Source organism: Triticum dicoccoides, chromosome 3A (assembly GCF_002162155.2).
Source record: "Triticum dicoccoides isolate Atlit2015 ecotype Zavitan chromosome 3A, WEW_v2.0, whole genome shotgun sequence".
Classification (NCBI taxonomy): domain Eukaryota; kingdom Viridiplantae; phylum Streptophyta; class Magnoliopsida; order Poales; family Poaceae; genus Triticum; species Triticum dicoccoides.
The window spans coordinates 162,227,196-162,253,691 of NC_041384.1; the positions used below are offsets into that span (position 1 = coordinate 162,227,196).

At 47.8% G+C, this 26,496-nt stretch overlaps 1 protein-coding gene across 3 annotated transcripts in view; it reads right to left on the reverse strand.

The window, feature by feature from the left end:
* The window catches only part of LOC119267705 (putative ubiquitin-conjugating enzyme E2 38), a 12,512-nt gene extending 9,566 nt beyond the window's left edge, over positions 1-2,946 (reverse strand). The window contains exons 1-2 of one of the 3 annotated variants that reach the window (XM_037549135.1): positions 2,776-2,946; positions 2,038-2,179 (exon numbers count right to left, since the gene is read on the reverse strand). In XM_037549135.1, the coding sequence (XP_037405032.1) occupies positions 2,038-2,107 (70 nt within the window). In that variant the 5' untranslated portion in view covers positions 2,108-2,179; positions 2,776-2,946. The remainder of the gene's footprint in view (positions 1-2,037; positions 2,180-2,775) is intronic. The other 2 variants (XM_037549134.1, XM_037549133.1) reach the window with 2 other exon arrangements.
* Between the last annotated feature and the right edge of the window lie 23,550 nt (positions 2,947-26,496).

Consider the following 26,496-nt stretch of genomic DNA (forward strand, 5'->3'; position numbering starts at 1 on the left):
AGTTGATGCCCAGGTGCTCCCACCCCTCGGGCGAAGCCTTCCTTCAGTCAGAGCCTCATTTTATGCAGATGATGTGATGATCTTTGTCAGACCAAACTATCAAGAAGTCAATGCTGTAAAGAAGATCCTCGATATTTTTGAGGATGCTTCTGGCTTAAGGACTAACTACACCAAAAGTAGCTTTTGCCGCATCAGATGCGAGGATGTTGACACTCTTGAGCTGGCCGCACTGCTTCAATGCCCCATCAAAGATTTCCCAGTCATCTACCTTGGCATGCCCCTCAGTTACACGAGATTGCAGAAAGTACATTATCAGCCTATTTTTGACAAGCTCCAGCGCAACACCTCCGGATGGAACAAGCTTATGCTTCCCACCGCCGGACGGCTTGCTCTGATCACCTCCGTCTTATATGCTTTGCCAGTCTTCCAGATTTTGGCCATTGAACCTCCTCGTTGGGCTGTCAAAAAGTTTGACAAAAGATGCAGAGGGTTCCTTTGGGCAAATAAAGATGAGGCAACTGGGGGTAAATGTCTGGTTAATTGGAAGCAAGTATGCTTACCTAAAAAGTTTGGCGGCCTTGGGATTCCCTGTCTGCTCCAAAAAAGTGAGGCAATGAGATGCAAGTGGCTGTGGCTTTCCTGGATGGACACTACGCGACCCTGGCGTGGTTTACCTCTGCCTATCACCAGCTCGGTCAGGGCTCTCTTTGAGGCTTCAGTCCAATTCAACATTGGGGATGGCGCCAACACGCAGTTTTGGACAGACCCTTGGCACAACAGAGAAAGTTTCAGCTCAAGGTTTCCTGATTTATTCAAGCATTGCACTGTCAAGTCGATATCCATCCTTCATGCTTTGACTGACGGAAAATGGATGCGACACTTTAAGAGCAACCTTTCCCAAGACGCTATTAGCCAGTTTACGTCCATGTGGAATGACCTGCAGCTGGTGCAGCTATCCGAAAATCAGGAAGACACCTTAACTTGGCGTTGGACTGCAAACGGCCAATTTTCCTCCTGCTCAGCATACACGGCTACTCTTACTGCCAACATCAAACCTCTGTTTGCTAAGTTGGCCTGGAGCTCCGATGCGCCCCCTAAGTGCCAGTTTTTCGTTTGGTTGGCTGCTCAAGAGCGATGCCTGACGGCAGACAACCTAGCAAAAAGGGGATGGCCTCACAACCCCCTATGCTCTCTATGCCTTCAAGAGCCGGAATCTGCTACGCACTTGCTTACCACATGCTCATTTGCTAAGGAAATCTGGCACTTGACCTTTGACATGCTTCATATGCACCACAGTTTGATGGCCAACAATGGGGAGTCCCTCACTAGCTGGTGGCAACGCTCCAGTTCGGCGATGACCAAGGACAAGGCAAAGACTTGGCGGTCCATTATTGCTCTTGTGTGGTGGAACATCTGGAAAGAAAGAAATGCGAGGGTATTCACTAATTCATCGTGCAGTGCAAGACCCCTGTTCGAGAAGATTCAAGTTGAAGCCAAGGATTGGATTGATGCTGGTCGTAGGAGAGTTCTACAACTTGTCGAGCGACCCTTAGAACCTGATTGATGTAACTTCTCGAGCTAAACCCCTTCCTATTCTTCTCTTGTAATTTGTGACCTTTATTCCTTCTAAGCGCAATGAAAAGCAGTGATCCTGCCTTTTCGTCAAAATATCCAACTATAACATAGTAGCATTCAGATTCTATCAATGATATCATACTTGAGTAGGTCCAACACAATCAAGACAAATAAGTGTATAAAGATTTAAGCATCCTGACATAACTACCTGGACCATACAACAGGCTCTAATTATTCTGTTATTCCAACAACTTACGACTGCCCCATTGGTATGCAGTTTCACCAAGAACACACACATGCATCATCATTACCCAAAAAAAGAAACACATGGTTATCGGATGAGACCACCATTGGACAAACCAGGTTATTGTTTTAAAGAGGGCAAGGAGCATCCAGTGATCATGTGATGCGCACCCCCCGCTGAGAAATAAACCAAGTTAACCAGGGAAGGTACATCATCACCTTTTTTGTTGGAATTCTTCTTCTTTTTCTTGCCAACTCCAAAGAATTGAAGCAGCTTCTTGAGAACCATCCTCTAATCCAATCCACGCCACAGAGAAAGCACCTGAAAAGCATGAAACGCCATTGGATTTGGAACCAACAGCTAGAAAGAAAGATGACGCAATTAGGCGGATAACAGAGGTAAATCGACGCATGCGCATGAACGACATATGCATGGAAGTGAAGAACATGATAATCTTGGACAGGAGGAACTTTTTTTCCCACTTAGTTGATTTCTTGTTCTCCTTTCCGCTTTATATATATATAATATATGAAGAACTCATGTTCGTCGGCCCCAGTGAGTTGTTTATGTAGTACAAAACCCAGGCACTCCAATCAGTGCCTGAGTGACGCCATGGTCGGGCCAATGGACCCACGACACGACCAAACCCAGCAACAGACAAAACGAAACAAAGCACGCAAGAACATCACACCGCAGGAGAGAGAAAGAAAACAAAACATCATGGGGGCAAAGAGTATCATCGCATCATGACAATAACTCCACAAGGCCAGAAAGAAACCGAAAGATGATTGCAGAATCTCGGGGGCATCCCCTCCCTCCTCCTCCCCAGATCGCACAATCAATCAAAAGAGTAGAGCACCATCGCGAGGTACTGAAGAAAGAAGCGAGCAAACCAGCACGATCACGGAGGAGAACAGAGCAGAGCAGAGCAGGAGGGAGTCGGAGGAGGAGCAGACCGGAACCCTCGCCTGCTCCGTCGGTCCTGGCGCCGACACCGGTCGCCGGGGAAGGGGAGGGAAGGGAAGCGCCGAAGGGGAACAGTCAGTAGTAGTGGTGCAGTCGCCAGTAGTAGGCGAGAAAAAGAGCGAGGCGAGAAAAAGAGTGCAGGAGGGGGAGGAGACGGCCGGTCAGGGGGACTCGGCTCCCCTGACGTACTGCAGGGCGCAGTTGGGTTACTGACAGGTGGGCCAACTTGCTTTCGGGCCCACCTGTTAGTGGCCCAACTGCGCCCGTGCGCGAGCCCGAGCCCGGGTTTGCGGGGAGGGGAACCCGGGGTCACACCACACGGATGGGGAGGGCGCTTGCGTGCCGGGGAGGCAAAGCTCGGCCCCAACCGGCGCTTTTGCCTGCCCCGCCTCCGCCCCGCAAGACCAGACCAGACGGACCGGCCCCAAGCACGGTGCACCGCGTCCCCCTCTGCAACCGCAAGCCGGGGTTACCATACGCATATTTGGCATCGTGGCCGTGATCAGGGGCGCGCGTCCGGTGATTCTCTTCTCCTGCTCGTTTTGGGAGCCCTTCCTTTTCCCTGAGACTCTGAAAGGAAGCGACAATGGCGAAATCCGGCATGTGATCTGTAGCCTGCGTTCCTCCTACGGCCATAGGACCTACTACCTGTGCTGTGCGTGCCTCTGTGCTATGCTAGGTTAAAAGGCCGGGAATCTCGCGTGCATACAGGAGTGGAAAGTGCCAGCCTGCCCGCGACTCCTTTTTCCATGTATATATATACGGGTTTATATAGCAAGATAAGCACGAGATAAGAAGAAGACGGGACGTGGATACGGAAAATGGAAACATTTTCTCTTTTTCGGGAAAAAGAGAGGCACGCATGGACGCATCCGGCCGAACATCACGCGCACGCAGCTTGGCTTTCGTCTGACGCAAGATACGGCCAAGCCCGGAGCGTGGACCGGTCGTCGGCTTCGGACACTTCAGTCGAGCGATCACTGTCGCACGACGGTGATGGGCATAGTACTCATCCCGCACTCCCTTCAGCCCACCCATCTTTTTCAACACATATCCTGCGCTCTTTGACAGAGAAAGAGAAGAGAGAGATACTAGTATTTTACGACTCTCTTCTGTCTCTTTAATTGTGTGCAGTCTATTTTTCCGCAGGTTATTCTCGTAAAATTGCATGGAGGTGCTTCTAGGCAACCCCAAGGATAAAATTGCTAAAAAAAATTAGGGTAAGAGCAACTCCAACGCGTTTTTATTTGGGTCGGCAGGTGCACTCATTGGAAGGCATATACATTTTTGCCGACGTGCCCGACACTGACGTAATTAAGTATAATTATACATAAATGACCGGTCAAACGCCGGCCAAAGTCCACTTAAACATAACAAAAAAATTACAAATTCTAATAAACGCCCACACGCTGCCCTAATAGACCGCCTTGCCCTTGCCGCCGCCGGTGAGGACGATGAAGACAGGAGGCGGCCCAGCCCAACCGAACGAGGCTTGATAGGCCGCCAGGTCAGCCTCCTCCGGCATCTGCTACGGCGGCGGCATTGCGGCGAGGCGGGCGTGCTCCTCCTCCTCCTCCTCCTCGCGTCGCTGCTGCTACTCCCAACGCATCTGCAATTCGGCGTCGACCCCCTCCTTCACGATCCAATGCGCCTTCCAGCGCTCAAGTGGGTCGCCTCCTCATCCAGCGTGGAGGCGAAGTAGCAGGGAGGCGCACTCACCCACTCGCGGAGCTGGTCGGTCCACAAATAGGACTCCTGAGGCCAAGTGGGGGGTGGCGGTGACCACTTCCGTGTGGGCGTTAGCTCGCGCTTCGGCTCCAGCTCTGGCTCGGCCTTTGGCTCGACGAGGGTCGGCGACGGCGGCCGTGGCGACACGAACAAGGGCACGTGGACGTAGTCCCTCGCTGCGCACAGAGCAAGAGCTTGCTCCAGCCCATCCCAATGGGCGTCCTCCTCGAGCCGGCTCGCCTCCAACGCGTGCTACAGGGCCTCCTCGAGGGCGGCTTGGTAGTCCGCCTCTGCCTGCTCTTCCTCCGGTTTTACCCGCACGGGCGGCGTGGAACGTCGTGGTCGATGTGGGCACCGAGGCGGCACTCCTCCTCATGCTCTAGCGCAAACCAGCGCTCCCAGTTAGGAGAGTCTGGCGCGTAGGCACGTATGACGCGCTGCTCCGGCGTAAGGAGCTCAGCTCACACCGCCAGGAAACCTCCTCCGCGTCTGCCCTCGTGGACCGCGGCGCCGCCGGGATGGGGATGCGCTGCGGGTCCAAATGCCAGTCGTGCGACAAGTTCACATCTGGATATAGCAGGGGCTGACGGTACTCCCAGTGCTACCGCGCCTGGTGGACTAGGATGTGCAACCGTTCCTGCTCCCATGGTGGCGTGCCGCGTCTAGCCGGCGGCGGTGCAGGAAGGAGCCCGCGGGAAGAGCTCGCTCCGTCGCGGAACCTCCCCTTCCCCCCTCCCCCTGAAGATGCCCATGGCTTTGCTAGGGTTTGGGGCTGGCTAGCTAGCTAGGGTTTCCTAGTCGCCGGCGAGGGAGCAAAGGTGGCAAGATGTGGACGGGAGGAGTGGATGAGGCCGGCCCCGCCACACGCGTCCATTAAAAAGGACGGCCATGCGGCCCATGCACACACTGCCAGGCGGGCCTTCGGTAGGTGACCGCATTAATTATGACTGCTTGGGTTGTTGGTCGACCGACATGTGGGGCCACGGCAGACACTAAGGGGACGACACCGAAGGGACGCGTATTTGGGCCAGAAAGGGGTCTACGCAAACGTGAAGTGGACCGATTTTGGGAATGGGTCGGCATGTTGGGCCATCGTTTTTTTCCGCGGTGACCCAGACGAACGTGAGCGGACAAAATGATTCGTTCGGTTGGAGTTGCTCTAAAGGGTTAAATACGGCCGAACAAGTTGGCGGTGATAATTGTTGTGTCTCCTACTTGGTCATGCCGTGGCTGCTTCGTGAGAGGTGTGCAAGCTAGGCAGAGGTGCGGTGCGTGGAGTGTGGTGTTCGGTGGTGATCCTGGCTAAAGCTTGATGGGCTTTGGGTGCCCGATGGCATCAGCGTCCATGGACGTCGTGTTACCTCATTGGAGGCGCCATCGTGGAGTTTACCCCCTGCATACCCTCGAATCCAGGTCTTCAGGTGAAAGCCTAAGGCCCCGCGGGGTTGGGAGACGCCATCGACATCATCGTTTCCCTCTTTGGGGCGTCATCTTGAAGAGTTTCGGATCCTATTTGCGTGCTCCAGGGGTCGGACGCTTGCGACATTGCGGTTGGCAGGTGTCCGTCCGATGATGCAGAGGTTTGTGCAGCTTCCTGTTTGTGGCAACGATGGCGGCTTAGGTGGAGTCAGGTTTGCGGTTGTGCTCTGGTGGTCGGTCTCTTCCTCGTGTTCAAGGGGTTGTTGTGCTCACTTTGTCTCTATGAAAGTTAGTGCTGCTGAGGAGGACCTTGCGGTGACGATGACACGAGGTGGGTAGTCGGTTTCGGCGTAGGCCCAACGCTTTTCTCCTACAATGCTCGTCGACAAAGTCGAAGCTGCCTGGTCATCGATTGACTATTTGGCTTCGATCAGCGCAGGCCTTAGCGCTTTTTGCGGTGCAAGCTAGTTGGTGGCCGTCGATGATGGAGTCAGAGTCGCCATCGCAAAGGTGTGATGACGATGACACCGGGTTGCAACCTTAATGGCGCTTTTCTCCTAGTCGACGTGTTTGTTCTTGTGTGGGCTGCCAGTTCACCTAGGGTGCCTAGTTTTTGCGAGCGTGTTGTGACGGTTTTTGCCCTGTCTTCCATTAATTAACCGGCCAACCCTCTTCTTTTTTTTAGAGAAAAGGCCAGAGCTCAACTTTATAAATAAAGCCACCGGGCAGAGTCATAACAACCACAACAATCAACCACATAGCACGCCTAGAACCGCATAGACTAAAGTAGAACGTACATGGCTCCCAGGCCAATACACGACACGCATGCCGGAAGGACTAAAGACAGCAACAACAAGGCCAACGACTCCTAATTGCCTGCTTGAACTGGAGAAAGGGAGATAGCAGAAGCCCGAATCTTGGATATCATCATGTCGAACGCATCCGTGTCCTCCTCCTTAGTCAATAATCTCCACTGCTGCAAGAATATGCAAGTTTTAAATAAGCAATCAACAGGTTTAGTAGGAAAGACATGTTCAATAGTATATTTGTTTTTTGTCGTCCAAAGAGTCCAACAAATCGCTGCGAAGCCCACCCAAAACATTCTCCTCTGGGCCCCAACCAAGTTATTAGCCAAGAGTCGAAGATCAGAAAAAGAAGATGGTCTCCAGGGAGCACGCAACCAAGATCTGACACAACACCAGAATAATTTAGCCAATACAGAATGAAAGAAAAAATGCATCGTATCTTCTCTAAGCCCACACAAGGCGCATCGATCAGACCCAGGGCCGTTGCGTTTGCGGATCTGGTCACCAGCCGGCAACCGTCCGCGGGAGGCTTGCCAGAGGAAAATCTTAATCTTAGGAGGGATGCGAGGCCTCCAGATCCACTTGAAATTGGAAGTGGTGGACCCCGAAATCATCTTACCATATAATGATTTCACAGAAAAACGACCCGAAGGGGAGTGGGGCCAGACCATCGTGTCCTCCTCCTCCGAGAGCATAGGGAAGAAGGCAACAAGGCGCTGTCAATCAGCCAACTCTTCAGGAGAGAGGGAGCGATGCAGATGCAGATCCCAGTTATTGGAGGCGATCTCAAAGATTGAGATCTCAAGATCAGAGCAGTAAGAAAAAAGAACAGGAAAAGAAACTGCCAACATGGACGAACCGCACCACCAATCAAGCCAGAACCTAGTGGACCTGCCGTTGCAAACAACAAACTTTACGAGACCTTGGAAGATAGGCCTAAGTTTAACGAGGTCTCTCTAGAACTGAGAGGCCCCCGAGGCGCGGGCAAACATAGGACTAGAAGAAGGGAAGTATTTAGCTTTGAGGATGTTGTACCAAAGAGGCTTATCCGAGGTAATGGTCATGATCTTCCACCACCATTTGATGATCAGGCATTTGTTCATGATTAAAGTGTTAATGATACCCAGCCCCCAAGGCTTTTTTGTCTGCAAATATGGTCCCATTTGATCATGCGATACTTGTGTTTGTTATCAGCCGCGTTCCAGTAAAAAACGCATCTATGTTCATCAAACCCGGCGTGGGTGCCATTCGTAAGCAAATAGAATCCTATAAGGAACATAGGGAGAGAAGAAAGGTAGGCATTGATCAAGGCTACTTTACCGACCTGGGTATTATATCTGCCCCTCCAGGGCATGACACGATTGCCAACCTCGGCCACCATAGGAGCAAAATCTTTAGCCAAGATCTTGTCAGACATAATTGGCAGACCCATATATTTAAGAGGGAAGGTGCCAAGAGGGCAATTCAGTAAGCGGGCAACACGTGAGGCCTCAGTGCCCGAGACCCCAGTGACAATGACTTCACTCTTGGAGAAAATGATTTTTAGTCCAGAAAGTGCCTCAAAGCAAAGGAGGAAAAATTTGAGATGGGCAATGCAATGATCATTGAGTTCCACCATAATAATCATGTCATCCGCATACTGAAGGTGAGTGATCCCTTCCAGGATAAGGTGGGAGCTAACAAGATTAATGTGGCCAGCCCCCGTGGCCCTAGACAGGATATTAGAGAGGGCGTCCGCTACAAAGTTAAAGAGGATGGGAGAGGTCGGGTCACCTTGCCTAAGGCCTCTAGAATTTTTAAAAAAGTTGCTAACTTTCCCATTAACAGAGATGGCACTATGGCCACCCATGACCAACTGCATAATTTGATGAACTACACCACCATCAAAGCCCTTAGCCAACAACACTTGTCTTAGGAAGCCCTAGCTCACAGAATCATAGGCTTTTTCAAAGTCCAGTTTAAGAATAACAGTCTTGCTGCCTGAATTGTGGATATCATGAATGATCTCATGCAGACAGAGGACCCCATCAAGAATGAAACGCCCCTTGACAAAGGCAGATTGAGTAGGGGAAAGAGTACGATGAGTCACCGGTGTCAGACGAGAAGCCAAACACTTGGCGGGGAATTTGGCAAAGTTATTAATAAGAGCAATGGGTCTAAATTGGGAAATGAGCTCTCCACCCTTAATCTTGGGAATGAGAGAGATGACAGCATAGTTGAGCCTGGAGATGTCCACCGCCCCCAAACAAAATCCTTGAATAACCGCACAGATAAGAGCCTTGAGTTGGGGCCAGAAATTTTAAAGAAAGGAATAGAGAAGCCATTCGGGCTAGATGCAGAGTTAGCATTGGCTTTGTTAATAGCGGAGTAAATCTCCTCTTCAGAAAAAGGAATCAACAGGGGGAGGTTTTCTTCCAGGGATACCCTAACCCCTTGGCCCCAAAAATTAGAAGATAGTCTGAACCCCTGATCAGGTTTGGCAGAGAGGAGGGAGGAGAAAAATTCGACTATGTGACTCATGATGATGCTGTTGACACCAGATTTTGGCATGGTCACGAATCAGGGTTCGTATGCAAAAGTTAGAGGCAACACTTCACGGGCCGGCCCTGAGTGAGAAAGTATTCGGCCTTTGCCGGCTGAATGAAACCTTGTCGGGGTAAAACCTTGCCGATGTGAGGGCTTACCGGTGTGGAAAGCCTGCCGGCGGAGAAGCTTGCCGGCATGGAAAGCTTGCCGGCGAAGAAGCTTGCCGGTGTGAAATCTTGCCGAGGGAGAAACTTTGCCGAAGAGGAACTCTTGCCGGGGTAGAAACCTTGCCGAGGAGGAACTCTTGCCGGGGTAGAAACCTTGCCGAGCTAGGGAGAACCCTTGCCTGTGTAAAAGCCTTGTCGGGGTGAAACCTTGTCAGTGCGGAAAGCTTACTCGGGTGGAAGGCCTGCCGGGGTGGAGGTTGTGGTAGTCAATCCGACCAGAAGCTGAAGATGGGCTCAAATGATTATCTAGATGGACTCAAATGGAAAAGTGATCTACATGAAAGAGTTTCGTATTGTTGATATGAACATCTTTGAAATTTGGAACATCGCCGTCCGATTTCATCTCGAAGGCCGAAACTATGCTCGAAGTACCAAGATCTTATATTCAAAATACAGTTTAGCCGATTAAGCCCCAAGACGACCTCAAATGAAAAAAAATGATCTACACGGGTTGTCTTCGTCTCGTCGAAACGATCGATTTTGATATAAAAATCGTTCAAATCCGAGTCCATATGCAAAAGTTAGAGCAATCGGAGTGCAGCCCTGTCACGAGGCGAGATGTGGCGCGCCCCACCAGACACATGTCTGACGGGTAGCGCGAGGAGATAGCCTGTGTTGCGAGACCGATCTGACCCTCAAGACGATCTCTGATCAAAAAACCTTCAACATGAAAGTTGTTCGTCTCGTCGAAACGGTCAAGATTGCTTTTGGGCTTGTTTTCATCTGAGATCATTTACCACCGCAAAAAGGACCCGCAAGGTGCAGCCAGTTTAAATCGAACAAGTTTTGGAAAGTTCGGATAAAACCAGTCCGAATTTGACTAGGGTTTTGGACATGAATTGATGTAATTTTATTGTAAGGAAAGCCTAGATAAATCCTTTGCTTGTACGGGAAGTCCAGCCGCCTCTTATATATGTTGAGGGTGACAGCCGATTGAAACAACACACAATCGAACAAATCAATATACTACTTTTTCATCTACGTTTTATCTCTCCACCATTTTTCTCTCTCGTTCTTCGCTGTTCTTCGTGTTTGAGAGCTGCAAATTCCGAGGCTCTAGGGGTGAGCGAATCGACCTAGGGCAGCCCATAGCCGCCGCACTCCCTGACGGGGTCCCTCCCGGGGGTGTGGGGTTTTCGGGTCTGCAAAAGCGCCCGTCGACTGTCTTGCGTATCACGCTGTCGGTCGGGTCTCCTTCGACGTGAGCTGCGGTGCATCACCCCCGGCGTCGAGGGTACACGTGACGTGTTCGTGTGTCAACACACTTTTTGGCGACTCCGCTGGGGAACGAAGATCAATCATCATCATCCACCATGTCTGATATTCCCAAGCCATCTGAGGTAGACGCCGATAACATCATTAAGCCCAGTCTTGATGAGATATCGGCCGGTCATCGCCAACTTTATGTGGAGTACAAGAAGGCTCACGAGGAGAAGGACTTACAGGAATTCCTTGCAAAATTCAAGAAGGATCGCCAAGGCAACATCACTCCGATTGAGGAAATCAAGTTCCCTCCTCTTCAAGCCGAGCAGGTTAAACCCTCTGTAAGTACTGCCTTTTCTCCTGAGCAGTGGGCTGAGATTGAAAGTCGTATTGCTGATGGTAACAATCTAGTCTACCAAACTTTCATAGAAAATACTAATGCTCAGAAGAATACATCTCAATCGTCTAGTGGTAATGATGGTGTAGCTGCTAGTGTGCAAAACCATAATCTGGCTTTACCTATTACATCGGCGCCTCCCGTGCCGATGGCTTATTATCCTACCCAAACAAATCAGATTGTGGCTACACCCATTAGTCCTATCATGAGCATGCCAGGTTCGGTGGCAACGCCGAACCAAACCCTACCTACAGCTGCAACCACTCGACCACTACCAAATTATGGGTCGACATACATGCCACAATTCTTACCTACAGCTAGTAACCCTACTCCTCCTATGCCACTGCCACAAGCTTCATCGTCCACTATGGATGTTGGTCTAGCTAATCTTAGAGAGGAGATGGCTAAGATGCTTCGAGAGAATTTTGGAGTTGAGTTACCTCAGAATCGGATTTACCAAAAGTCGTACCCCGAGTATTTTGATGCCATACAGTGCCCTCCAGGATATAAAATTCCTGATTTTGTTAAGTTTAATGGAGAAGGCACAAAAACCACATGGGAGCATGTTAGTCAGTATTTAGCACAATTAGGTGAGGCAGGCTCATTGAATGAATTGAAAGTGCGTTTATTTCCTTTATCATTAACTGGTACCGCATTTTCATGGTTTTCTTCTTTACCACATGGTTCCATTCGGGTTTGGTCGCAGCTAGAGCAGAAGTTTCATGATCACTTTTATAGCGGCGACAATGAACTCAAGTTGTCACATCTAACATCGGTTAAACAGAAGCACGATGAATCGGTCTCCGAATACGTCAAGAGATTCAGAGAAACAAAAAACCGGTGTTTTAGTTTGGTGATAACCGAGAGGGACTTGGCGGACCTAGTGCTGAGTGGTTTGAGAACTCCCATTAGAGAGAAGCTAGAAGGCTATGAGTTCTTAAATATCAACCAAGTCTTACAAAGGGCTTTGGCTCAGGAAAGCCGAAGCAAAGACCTCAAAGAAGTGCATAGATACAAAGCCGATCGTCCAAAGATGAATATGGTGGAATATGATAGTGATCACTTGGACGATGAGGGTGATGTTTTTTCTACTGAATTTGTTTGGCCATCTAAGGCCAAACTCTTTACTTGCAATGATCTAAAACCGATTCATAAGAATCGTGATGAGGAGATGAAGTTTACTTTTAACATTGCTAAAGTGTGATAGAATATTTGACGCTTTGCTGCAGGCTAAGATTATTAGAATATCTCATACATTACCGTCGTTTGAAGAGCTGAAACGGCGCGCTTACTGCAAGTATCATAATTCTTTTTCTCATGCTACTAATGATTGCAATGTTTTTCGACGGCAGATACAATCGGCCATTAATGACGGACGATTGAACTTTTCTGAGATGCAAGTTGATAAACAGCCTTTTCCAATGAATAACATGGATTTGGAGGGAAAGAAGCTACTCATTCGGCCGGAGGTTGCCGAATCTGCTAATAAAGCTAATGTCATTGTTGGTGAGCCCAAGAAAGACAAGGAGGGCGACAAGGTCTTGGGGAGACAGGTTGTGCTTGACAAGCAACCCTGTGGCAAGGAGACAATCAAAATCACCATTAAGAATCCTACACTCGGGGGGCAACCGCAAGTACAAGAAAATACTCGAGTTAAATTTGTCAAACCCAAGAGTCCAGAAGTTGGCAAGTGGAAGAGGAATGAGGCAAAAGTGCAGCACAAGAAAATCAAGCCAACTTTTGATATGTTGTTGTCCAAGTATGCCAATCATGCGGCCGGTTCTAGCTCTAACCGGTCATCAAATTGGAAGTGCTCAAGGTCACCTCCTCGAGAAGAATTTCAGCATCATGCAAGGCCATATGGGTCATGGGCGTTAGGACCATGGATGCCGCCACCCCCCTATGTGCCATACTACGTGGGGGATTTCAATGGAGGATGGAGGCAGCCCCCAATGGCCCCTTATGCTTTTCATCCGGGTTGGGCAGAACAAAGGAGGCCCGTTGATGAGAGACTTTTTTATCCCACACGAGGCCGTTTGAACAATGGTGTCAATCGGCCAGTGCAAGATAATCAAAAAAGGGTCGGCAAGCAAGAATGGTGTGTTAAATCGCCAAGTGCTGCAATGGTCGAGTCAAGCAAAGGCAAGGAAAAAACTAATACCGATTCACTCATCTTGGGCTCCGAAACATTTGCCATACAATAGCCGATTATGCATAACGATCCGACTGAGCCGATACTTGCTATCGCGCCAAAGTACTCGGCTAATGACCTTGAAGGAAACACCAGCCAAGTAAAGATGAGAGATCCTAAATACACTCAGCCAAAGTGGTGTCCTCCAAGGCTGACAAAAACACAAAAGAGGAAATTACAGAGATTAAGGAGTCAAGAGATGACAAAACAAGAAGCCGAGAAGCAGAGGGATAAGTTGTTCAATGACACTCGGCCCATGGTGCCTACAAAACAAGTGTGGAGGCCTAAACAAATACAAGATGCAGTCGCTTCTACGCCTATCACAGCAGCACCTGCGCCACCAAAGGAGGATGATGCGACAGCTATTACATCGTCTGCGACACTTCTTACTTCTCCTTCACTTGGACAAATTTCAGAATCGGTGGATGCAGTTGAAGAAGAGGATGACATGTTGGACTATGAGTCTACGCCAGTTCATGAAGGTATGGATATCAATATGGTGTATTACTTACCTGCTGAGTTTCGAGCTGTAGATGAGGAAGGGGAGGTGGCTCAGCTGGATTTTGGCCCTAAAAATGCAATATTTGAGAAGCCAAAAAACCCAGTAACGCATCTGAAACCGTTGTATCTCAGAGGTCATATCAATGGATCACTGCTCACTCGGATGCTTGTTGATGGTGGTGTTGTGGTGAATCTTATGTCGTATTCGGTCTTCAAAAAATTGGGGCTGCATGATGAAGAGTTGATAAAGACCAACATGGTGCTCAATGGATTTGAAGGCAAAGAGAAAACTGAAGCCAAAGGTGTGATGTATGTGGAACTCACGGTGGGAAGTAAAACTTTGGCTACCGCATTCTTTGTCGCTGAGGTGCAAGGTAACTATAATGTCATACTAGGCCGTGATTGGGTTCATGCAAACCAGTGCGTGCCGTCCACTATGCACCAGTTTTTGATCCAGTGGGTTGATGATGAAGTGGAAGTCATTCATGCAGATAACTCAACCTGTGTTGCTTTGGCCGAGGCATCAGTGGATTGGCAACACCCAAATGCTACTTGCTTGACGGGACGTGACTTGTCAGAGTTTGATTTTCTCAGCGCAACCAAGAATGGTTTCGTGCCCGTCTCTTTAAAGCTGACTGAATGCAATCGGCTCCAAGGTATGATATGTTTAAATGGATCCTAACTCAGAGTGGTTACAAAAGCGGCTTGTAGAATATCGGTCCAATGAGAACGATATGTATGAGTCCATAGAAGAGTTAGATGATATGGATAAATTAGGACAAGGTTTTACATCGACCGATCCATTAGAAGAGATAGATATAGGAGATGGTTCAACTCCTAGGCCGACATTTGTAAATGCAAATTTAAGAGCCGATCATAAAGCTAAGTTGATCGAGTTGTTGAAAGAATATGTCTGTTGCTTTGCGTGGGAATATCATGAGATGCCAGGTTTAAGCCGAGAGCTAGTGGAGCATCGGTTACCTATAAAGGCTGGTTTTAGACCATATAAACAATCGGCCAGAAAGTTTAATCCAAAAACATATAACCGGATCAAGGAAGAGATCGGTCGTTTGCTTAAAGCTAATTTTATTAGACCTTGCAGGTATGTCGAGTGGATTTCTAACATTGTCCCAGTGGAAAAGAAAGGATCCGGCAAGTTGAGGGTGTGCATTGACTTCAGAGATCTGAATAGGGCTACACCCAAAGATGAGTATCCCATGCCAATAGCCGATATGCTTATTAATGATGCTTTTAGACATAAAGTTATTAGCTTTCTAGATGGTAATGCCGGATACAATCAATTTTTTATGGCCGAAGAGGACATGTCCAAGACAGCTTTTCGTTGCCCTGGTTTTCTTGGTTTATTCGAGTGGACAGTGATGACATTCGGATTAAAAAATGCTGGCGCCACATATCAAAGGGCTATGAATTTGATTTTTCATGATTTACTCGGCGTCATACTTGAAGTCTATATTGATGATATTGTTGTAAAATCGGATGCTTTTGAATCTCACTTGGCCGATTTGCGTTTAGCTTTTGAAAGAATGAAAAACTATGGACTAAAGATGAATCCTTTGAAGTGTGCATTTGGTGTGTCAGCTGGTAAGTTTTTGGGCTTCATTATCCATGAAGATGGCATAGAGATTGATCCCAAAAAGATAGAGGCCATACAGAAAGTGGAAGCCCCAACATGCAAGAGAGATATGCAAAAGTTCCTTGGCAAGGTCAATTACTTGAGGAGGTTCATAGCTAATCTGTCAGGGAAGGTTGATGCGTTTACTCCTATCCTTCGGTTAAAGAATGATGTTGATTTCACTTGGGGGGCAAAACAGCAAGAAGCATTTGATATGATCAAGAATTATTTGTGCACTCCTCCGGTGATGAAAGCACCCAAGCATAGGGAACCCTTCAGGCTTTACATTGCAGCAGAGGAAGGAGTTATTGGTGCTGTTTTGACTCAAGAAACCGAAAGAAAAGAGCATGCTATTACATATTTGAGCAGGCGCTTATTGGATGCCGAGACAAGGTATACATTTATTGAAAAATTATGTCTATGCTTATATTATGCTTGCACAAAATTGAGACATTATTTAGTGCCGAGTGCTTGTGTAGTAGCTTGTCAGACCGATGTCATTAAATACATGTTGCATAGGCCAATTCTTAGTGGTAGAATTGGCAAGTGGGCTTATGCTTTGATTGAATATGATTTGGCATATGAATCTCTAAAATCCATGAAAGGCCAAATTGTTGCTAATTTCATTGTTGAACATCGGACTAATGACAAGCATGATATTGATATGAACCTTGTTTTAGTAGTACCATGGAGATTATACTTTGATGGTTCAGTTTGTAGCAATGGCCAAGGTGTTGGTATTGTTTATATATCTCCTCATGGTGCTGTTTTTGAAGCCTCGTGCCACCTAGAATATTTTTGCACAAACAATCAAGCCGAATATGAAGCATTGTTATTCGGCCTAGAGATGTTACTTGCTATAGGTGTTACACATATTGAGGCTTACGGTGATTCGTTACTAGTAGTGCAGCAAGTATCCAAAGTCTTTCAGTGTTTGGACGAATCACTTAATGTTTATCTTGATAAATGTCTGGATATAATTTCTACATTGGATTGTTTTAGCATTACTCATATATCTAGGCATGACAATTGGAGAGCAAATGAGTTGGCACAGCAAGCATCCGGCTATCATGCTGATCATGGCATGTTTCATATTTCTCAAAGACCAATGTCTTGTCTTGCCAATTTAGGAGAGGCCGAACCCAGAACACACTGATTCGGCCCTTAACAAAAAATCTAGTGCAGGTGACAATACCGATTGGAGGAAGCCCATTGTTGATTACTTGTGCAATCCGAGTGAAAGGGTGGACAGGTCTATTCGGCGTATGGCTTTCAAGTATACAGTGAGAGATGACGGTCTTTATCGCCGAACAGTCGATGATGTTCTTCTAAAGTGCTTGGACGAAGACCAGGCAAGAGTTGCTATGGGAGAGGTACATGAAGGCATTTGTGGCACTCATCAGTCGGCTCCCAAGATGAAATGGTTATTGCGACGTGCTGGGTTTTATTGGCCGACTATGATTAATGATTGCTTCAGATATTATAAGGGGTGTGAAGCTTGTCAAAAATTTGGTGATATTCAATTGGCTCATGCTGCTATGTTAGATCATATTATCAAGCCGTGGCCTTTCAGAGGTTGGGGTTTAGACTTCATTGGACAAATCCATCCATCTTCCTCAAAAGGGCATCGATTCGTATTAGTGGCAACTGATTATTTCACTAAATGGTCTGAAGCAGTACTTCTCAAGAACATGACACATACGGAGGTAATTCAATTCATAACTGAGCACATTATTCATAGATTCGGTATTCCTCAAACGTTAACTACAGATCAAGGTTCATCTTTTATGTCACACCAAGTCAGAGAGTTTGCCGAATCTTATAATATAAAGTTGTTCAATTCCTCTCCGTATTATGCCCAAGCTAATGGACAAGCTGAGTCTAGCAATAAAATTTTAATCAAGCTCATCAAGAAGAAGATTGAGGATAATCCAAGGAGATGGCATGAGTTGTTGTCTGAAGCTTTGTGGGCACATAGGATCTCAAGACATGGTGCTACAAAGGTGACTCCATATGAGCTAGTATACGGCCAAGAGGCTGTTTTACCGATGGAAGTGAATTTGAATGCTTTGAGAATAGCCAAGCAAAATGATTTATCGGCAGTGGACTTTTATAACTTGATGATGGACAATATTGATGAGGTTGCCGATAAACGTTTGGCTGCTTTGAAGGCCATAGAGAAGGACAAGTTGAGGGTAGCAAGGGCTTACAATAAGAAAGTTAAGTTGAAGAATTTTCAAGTTGGCGATCTCGTCTGGAAAGTAATTCTCCCGATTGGTTCAAGAGACAGAAAATTCGGGAAGTGGTCTCCAAGTTGGGAAGGTCCTTTTAGAATTGCAAGAATAGTTCCCGGAAACTCTTATTTGGTGGAATCCATACAAGGGGCACTGTTACCTCGAGCTCTCAATGGCAAGTACTTGAAGAAATACCACCCAAGTGTGTGGCAAGAAGCCTGAGTGGGCAATGGCCGATATATGATTATCGCCCTTAGCACAAACATGGCCGATACCTGATTATCGTCCTGAGGAAAATAAATGGCCGATGGAGTGTTGACATCGTCCTTAGAACAAACACAATACAAGTTATTTTTCGGCACACAAGCTTTGCCGAAAAACAGGGGGGCATGTGTTGACACCAGATTTTGGCATGGTCACGAATCAGGGTTCGTCTGCAAAAGTTAGAGGCAACACTTCGCGGGCCGGCCCTGAGTGAGAAAGTATTCGGCCTTTGCCGGCTGAATGAAACCTTGCCGGGGTAAAACCTTGCCGATGTGAGGGCTTACCGGCGTGGAAAGCTTGCCGGCATGGAAAGCTTGCCGGCGAAGAAGCTTGCCGGTGTGAAATCTTGCCGAGGGAGAAACTTTGCCGAAGAGGAACTCTTGCCAGGGTAGAAACCTTGCCGAGGAGGAACTCTTGTCGGGGTAGAAACCTTGCCGAGCTAGGGAGAACCCTTGGCGGTGTAAAATCCTTGCCGGGGTGAAACCTTGTCGGTGCGGAAAGCTTACCCGGGTGGAAGGCCTGCTGGGATGGAGGTCGTGATAGTCAATCCGACCAGAAGCTGAAGATGGGCTCAAATGATTATCTAGATGGACTCAAATGGAGAAGTGATCTACATGAAAGAGTTCCGTATTACTGATATGAACATCTTTGAAATTTGGGACATCGCCGTCCAATTTCATCTCGAAGGCCGAAACTATGCTCGAAGTACCAAGATCTTATATTCAAAGTATAGTTTAGCCGATTAAGCCCCAAGAAGACCTCAAATGAAAAAATGATCTACACGGGCTGTCTTCGTCTCGTCGAAACGATTGATTTTGATATAAAAATCGTTCAAATCCGAGTTCGTATGCAAAAGTTAGAGCAATCGGAGTGCAGCCCTGTCACGAGGCGAGATGTGGCGCGCCCCACCAGACGCATGTCTGACGGGTAGCGCGAGGAGATAGCCTGTGTTGCGAGACCGATCTGACCCTCAAGATGATCTCTGATCAAAAACCTTCAACATGAAAGTTGTTCGTCTCGTCGAAACGGTCAAGATTGCTTTTGGGCTTGTTTTCATCCGGGATCGTTTACCACCGCAAAAAGGACCCGCAAGGTGCAGCCAGTTTAAACCGAACAAGTTTTGGAAAGTTCGGATAAAACCAGTCCGAATTTGACTAGGGTTTTGGACATGAATTGATGTAATTTTCTTGTAAGGAAAGCCTAGATAAATCCTTTGCTTGTACGGGAAGTCCAGCCGCCTCTTATATATGTTGGGGGTGACGGCCGATTGAAACAACACACAATCGAACAAATCAATATACTACTTTTTCATCTACGTTTTATCTCTCCACCGTTTTCTCTCTCATTCTTCGCTGTTCTTCGTGTTTGAGAGCTGCGAATTCCGAGGCTCTAGGGGCGAGCGAATCGACCTAGTGCAGCCCATAGCAGCCGCACTCCCTGACGGGGTCCCTCCCGGGGGTGTGGGGTTTTCGGGTCTGCAAAAGCGCCCGTCGACTGTCTTGCGTATCGCGCTGTCGGTCGGGTCTCCTTCGACGTGAGCTGCGGTGCATCACCCCCGGCGTCGAGGGTACACGTGACGTGTTCGTGTGTCAACAGATGCCTTGGTCAGAAACCCTAACACCATCAATCAACAAGCTATCAATCAGGCATCTACGCCGCCTCCCATTGGCGATGGCAAAAAGTAGGCCGTGGGGGAGTCACCTTTAAGCATCCAGTTAATCGTGCCCCTCTGGCGCCAGTAAATTTCATTAAGACGACGAAGCTGCACCAAAGATCGTTCAAGAGAGAAGTGCAAAGCCCATTCAGAGTCAGAGAGACCAGAAGAATCAGCCCGAGAATCGAGAGTATCGATCTAGGCCAAGAGAAGGGTTTTTTCTCTACGTTCCTGGGCCGAATGATTACGAGACCAACCACGCAGAAACTTGTGCAGCAAGTATGAGCATTGGTGCCAATCATCCATAGGACCGAAGGAGCGACGGGCTGTCGAAAGAAAGTCATGGATTCTAGAGCCAAGGAGGTCATGAAAGCCTTCAACAAGCAGCCAGGAGGCATCAAACTGGAACCAAGGGGGGAGAAAGCACGTTGAAGCCCTGCGTCAAGAATGAGAGGTGCATGGTCCAAGCTTACAATAGCCTTAGTTTTGAGAGTTGCAAGCGGGAAAAGAGAGTCCCAACTCGGGCATACGAGAACACGATCCAGGACCGAGCGAATAGGAGAGATCTGATGATTAGTCCATGTGTATCTAGATCTCACCCTAGGAATCTCACGGAGGGCGCAGGAACTAATAAAATCGTTAAAAGCATCTGCCAGCACCCAGGAGAAATTATCGGTATTCTTATCAGACGGGGAGCGCAGCAAGTTAAAATCGCCTCCGATCAGAAGGGGGAGAGTACAAGAATCGACTTTATTAGAGATTTCATCCAAGAATAAGGGAGAGAGGGAGTAGTCTGTCGGGCCGTAGACCATCATAAACTCCCAAAGCGTATTAAGTTGATGGTGGGACACCATGAAACTGGCCCCAAAAATACCATGATCGAAAGTAACAAGTCAAAAACATCACGTTTAGAGCCAATTAGAATGCCACCCGAATGGCCCGAGGAAGGAAGGAAGTTCTAGTCGAAGCGATCAGCCCCCGTAATGGCAGAGAGCTCGTGGGGGGAGAAGGAGGATTTGAAGGTTTCAACCAAACCGACCAGATCAATGTTATTGCCCTTGACAACGTCTTTAATTTGGTCCCGGCGCCCCCGAGCCCCGAAACCTCTAATATTCCAAAAGAGCGCTTTCATTTGAAGGACAAGTTCTTAATGTGTAAGCTCGACCTGTAGGGTGCCAAGCAGGGTTTAGGAGCACCCTTTTTCACAGAGGCCCCGGGGGCAGCAGAACTGGTTGGACCCCCCCCCCTCCGCACCCCCACGGCCACAACCGAAGAGGCAGGAGGCGCTGCCGCAATCTATTTTGCTTTGGCGATAGCAGCCTGGGCCACCTCATTGGCCCTTATTAGAGCAAGAAGGGAGGAAGGAGATCCAACATTATGGTCAAGCGATATCCCAACGTCCGTGAGGACCTTTGTCAAATGATTATCCGAATAAGAAGGCAAAACAAGCCTAATAGGGGAGGAGGGTGAAAAAGAAGGAACCGACGGAGGTTGGGCTTGAGGAGTACCTGAAGCAGGGAGATCACGAACCGCCGCACGGCGGGCCACCTTGTCAGCCACCCGAACTCCACTGTCACGGACCCGACCACTTTTGCGCGCCGTAGATGAAGGGGAGCGCATCGGAGTAGAGCGCGGCACCACCAGAGAGGCATGGCCTGCCGCTTCACCCAAGTCAGCATCCAGGCGGTGGCAGAGCCCCGCCGTGGAGAGCTTGGTGCCCGAAGAAGCCCGACTATGAGCGGAGAACTTTCAGACAGATGACTTGCGCTTGGGGAGGGATCCAGCCGTAGCATGTTGAGGGGGGGGGGCAGGTCCTCAATGCCAGACAAAGACGGAGAGCCCGGATGGACCGGCGGGTTGGAGCAGACCCCTGACACAGGAGTACCCGCAGGAGGAGCAACCGGAGCAACCTGATCAAACACTTTCTCTACCACCATATCTTTTCCATCCTCCTTGCTCTTCGGGGCATTATCTTTGAAGAGCTCCCTGGATTCTGAGCCCACTCCGTCCCATTCCGAAGTTGTGAAGTGAGGGTGTGAGCCCCCGCTCAGGTTGCCAGCATCATCCCCCCTCTGCCACGGTTCTCGGCCGGGGGTAGGAGGAGGAGTGTGGGAATTGGCGCCGCCCTCCACGCGGACCTGCAACCTGAAGCCATCCGACAAAGGAAAGACATCGACAGAACCATGAATGCACAAGGGATCCACCACCAGAGTTGAGACGCACTGGGCCACGAACAGAGAGGGACTCTGGGTATACCATGATAGGCTTGCCGATCAACTCACCGAAGGCCATCACGAATTTAGCAGAGCGTAAAGTAGGGGGGATATCATCCACAAGAACACAGGTTTCCGAGAGGGGGGAGATAGGTTTAGCACCATTGGAAGCCGCCTTCACAGATACAATGAGCTAGTTGAGAGGTAGGGTGAAGCTTGTGTAGGAGGAGATCATCCTGAGGCTACTCTTGGAAGGGAAAACCACAGCGAAGTGAAATTCAGAAAGTTGTCGGATCTGCCAGTCCCAACCACCGTCATCCCACAGTTTAAGTTCATCCGGGAGGGTTTGGGGAGAAATTTTGTGCTCTTTGATGGAAATGATAGCAGCTGAAAGAACATGTGGTGCCCCCATGTTTGGTTTTGGTAATTGATGGCAATCTCTAGGGACTAATAGTTTCCTTGAGTTATATTTGAAGGTTTTGTCCATAGGCTTTTCTTGGAGTACATGTGTTGGTTTCAAGGAGAGTTTGTGTCGACCAAAGTGCTATTCAAGGAATTATCCAAAGATTGATCATTTGAGAGTTGAGCTTATTGCAAGCATGTCTTGAAGAAGAAGATTGTTTGATCATTCATGTTTACCTTCAAGACATCATCCAAATGAAGAGAGTTGGAAAAGAATCAAGGTTGATCAAGACTAAGTCAAGAGTGAATCAAGTTGATCAACACACAAAGCGTACAAGATGTACAGAGGGATCAAGTGATCCCATGGTATGGTAAGCATTGTCCATTACGCTTTGTGTACTAACCCATGGTCTTCGTGAGAGTTCTTTGTGGGGTTAGGTTGCGGTGTGCAAATTCAAGTGAAGCATCACGAAGAGATCAAATGCTTGAAGCTTGCCATCCATTGTGGTGACAATGGACTTGTGAAGATGTGCGGAAGAGTGGCTCACCCATAGTGGAGTATGGGGGAGCAATCAACTAGTCTTCATCGAGCCAACTCAATCAAGAAAGGTGGTCCAACTTGAGGGAGTCAAGATCGTCATCATCTAGCTCAAGTGGACCATGTGCAAGGCAAAGGTTTGCCCTTGATAGGTTTTCAATTTTACCGGTCTCATGCTGGTAGTTGGGAGACCGGGTTATAGGATCGATTGCCGTACTATCAAGGGGGGCTCTCGATAACTAGCTTGATCGTATCATTCATAGAGAGCTCAAACCATTGCATCCTTGCATCATCTTTCTTGGTTCTTGTTTGGTTCTCTTTTCGAGTCTTAGAGCTTATGGTCATCTTGATGACAAGCTTGAGTTCATCGAAAACGGAGTTTGCATGCGTCTTCTATGTTGTTTTTGGTGTTGGAGGTTTTACCGGTCTTATCCGAGGAAGGGTTCTCACCATTTTCTTTTGGGCCTTTTCTCATTTGCTTCTTATTGGTATTTATATCAAGATTGTGTTAGCCCTTGTCGCTAGCTTTCCAACAAACTTGGTTTCGTCGAATTCGGAGTCCGTTTGCAGAAGTTATGGTTCTTTTTGTAAAGGCTGCAGTGGTACTACCGTGGCTAGATCGGATGTAATTTTTTACTACCGCTCTAGAGCAGTACTACCGTGGCTCCTGAGCGGTAGTACCACTCCAGAGCAGTACTACCGTGGCTCCTAAGCGGTAGTACCGCTCCGGACCAAAATCTCATGTTTTGCTCAGCGGAAGTAGGCACGGAAGTATTTTTTTTGTACCGCTCGCAAGCAGTAGTACCGCTACCATTTGCGGTAGTACCGTGAGGTCGAGCGGTAGTACCGTGAGGACAAGCGGTAGTACCGCTCCAGCGGTTCTACTAGCCTTTTGCCTCCTCGCTGTTGTTTTTCAAAGGGGTACGGGCTGTGAGCATAACGGTTGGATTTTTCCCCACCTATAAAAGGGGGTCTTCTTCCCCAATGAACCTCATCTCTTGAGCTCGTGTTCTTCCCCCATTGTTGACCTTCTTCGAGCTTGCTAACTCTCAATCCCTCCATGGATTCTTGCTAGTTTTTGAGGGAAAAGAGAGAGGAGATCTAGATCCACGTTTCCACCAATCACTTTCTCCTCTAGGTGAGGGGAACCCCTTGGATCTAGATCTTGGAGTTCTTGGTGTTCTCCTTCTTGTTCTTCCTCGCATTTTCCTCCCTAGCATTAGTTGCTTCGGTGGGATTTGAGAGAGAAGGACTTGGGCACTCTGCGTGCCCTTGCCATTGCATTGGGTGCATCGGTTTGAGTTCTCCACGTGATACGTGGAAGTTACAAGTTGAGAAGCTTATTACTCTTGGGTGCTTGGTACCCTTCAGCTTGTTCCTCTTGGGTGCTTGGGTGCCCTAGATGGTTGGTGGTGTTCGGAGCTCAATCATTGTGGTGTAAAGCTTCGGGCAAGCGTCGGGGTCTCCAATTAGGTTGTGGAGATCGCCCCGAGCAATTTGACGGGTTCCAGTGACCGCCCCCAAGGGTTGCCAAAGTGTAAGGGTTCGGTGACCGCCCCCAAGGGTTGCCAAAGTGTAAGGGTTCGGTGACCGCCCCCAAGGGTTGCCATTTGTACGGGTTCGGTGACCGCCCTCAAGTGTCCCTTGGTGGAATCACGGCATCTTGCATTGTGCAAGGGCGTGAGGAGATTACGGTGGCCCTAGTGGCTTCTTGGGGAGCATTGTGGCTCCACACCGCTCCAAACAGAGATTAGCATCCGCAAGGATGTGAAACTTCGGGATACATCATCGTCTCCGCGTGCCTCGGTTATCTCTTACCCGAGCTCTTTACTTGTGCACTTTACTTTGTGATAGCCATATTGTTTCTTGTCATATATCTTGCTATCACCTAGTAGTTTATCTTGCTTAGCATAAGTTGTTGGTGCACATAGGTGAGCCTAGTTGTTGTAGGTTTTGTGCTTGACAAATTAACCGTTAGGTTTATTCCGCATTTGTTCAAGCCTAAACTGTAATTATTTTAAAGCGCCTATTCACCCCCCTCTAGGCGACATCCACGATCTTTCAATTGGTATTAGAGCCTCGTCTCTCTTTATTGGGCTTAACCGTCTAGAGGGTAAGGATGTCGACTAGGGGTTTAGGATTCTCTGTCACTCTTAGTTTCGATGGCACAAATTTTGATGTTTGGGTAATTCGCATGCTTAATCTCTTTAGGGTCATGGACCCAAATTTAGAGCGAATTGTAGATATGGGGTTTTCTCCTCCAAAGGATCCCCAAAGATTATCTTTAGAGGATGAGAAAAACTCTTATCTCAATGCTCAAGCTTCTAATGTGCTTTTCGATGCTTTGAGCAATGTAGTTATATTTCAACTCATGCCATTTCGGGACTCTCATGAGTTGTGGACAAAGCTTCAAGACAAATATGGCATGTCCAAGTTTTGTGGGGATGATTGTTCTCCCTCCACATCCGGCCGTATAGTCTTCTCAACTTCTTCTACTTCACCTACATGTGGTTTGCCACAAGGTAATGATATGGTGAGTAGTGTTGGTCATTGTAATGATGATAGTATGCTTATTGTGGATGATCCTTCATCACTATCTTATTGCAATGCTCCTTCTTTGGGCTTTAACACTTCGAGCACTCCAAATGTTTCACATGCTTGTGTTGATAGTCCCTGCATATCATGTAGAAATTGCTTGACTAAATCTCATGATGATATGTTTGCTATATCTTGTTGCCATGATAAAAATGCTTGTATTTCCTCGAGTTATGGTGCTAACAATGTAGAGGAAACCCAACACTCCATGGAACAAGATGTGGTTTTAAATGGTGCTTCAAGGGATCCTACATCATCATCTATTGCTTTTTGCCTTATGGCTAAGGCTTCAAAGGTATCTCCTACTTTGAAACCCAATATGTCTCTTGATGATGATGTTGATGCTAATAATGACGAGGATAACGATGAAGAGAATGATAATGTTGCCTCCTTAAAAATTAAGGGGGAAATGGTTTTTAAATATCTTCATAAAAATAAAATTGCTCGTTCCAACTTCATGGAAATCATGTCCATTGCCATTGAGGGCAAGAATTATATTGATGAGTTGGAATCTCGTCTTGAGGAGCATGAGATCACCATTGATAAATGGAAGGTCATGAGCATGATTACACTAATGAGATTGCGGACCTCTCTCAAGCTCTTGAACTTGAACAAACCACCAAAGAATCTCTTGAGGAGACTTTTTCTTTAGAATTATCTAGAGTGAGGGAATCTCGTGATAGAGCTCTTGAGGTGGCCAGTGATTTTGAAACTAAAAATGAGGAGCTTGAAGTTGCGCATGCTAAACTCCTTGAGGACTTTGAGCACCTCGAAAATGGCTCAAGGGTCATTAAGGGTGAGCTCATCAAACTCACCGAGTCTCATGCTCAACTTAAAGCTTCATATTCAAAAGAGCTTGCCAAGTTGTCTTCTCCTCTTGTTGCTAATGATGATGCTTGTGCTACTAACTCTATCTCTTGTGAAGCATCCATATTAAAGGAGAATGTTGAGCTAAGGGCTCAACTTGAGTTGCTATCTAGCAATTATGGGATGTTGGAAGAAAATCATGTAAAGCTCACAAGCTCTCATGATGATCTTCTACTATCCCATAATGTGCTAAAGATAGCTCATGAGGCTATGCTTGCTAAGGTAACATCTAGTGAGCCTCATGTGGATACTAGCACTAATTTTGGTCAAAATGCTATATTGCCTTGTGCTAGTCCTCGCGATTCATCCATGC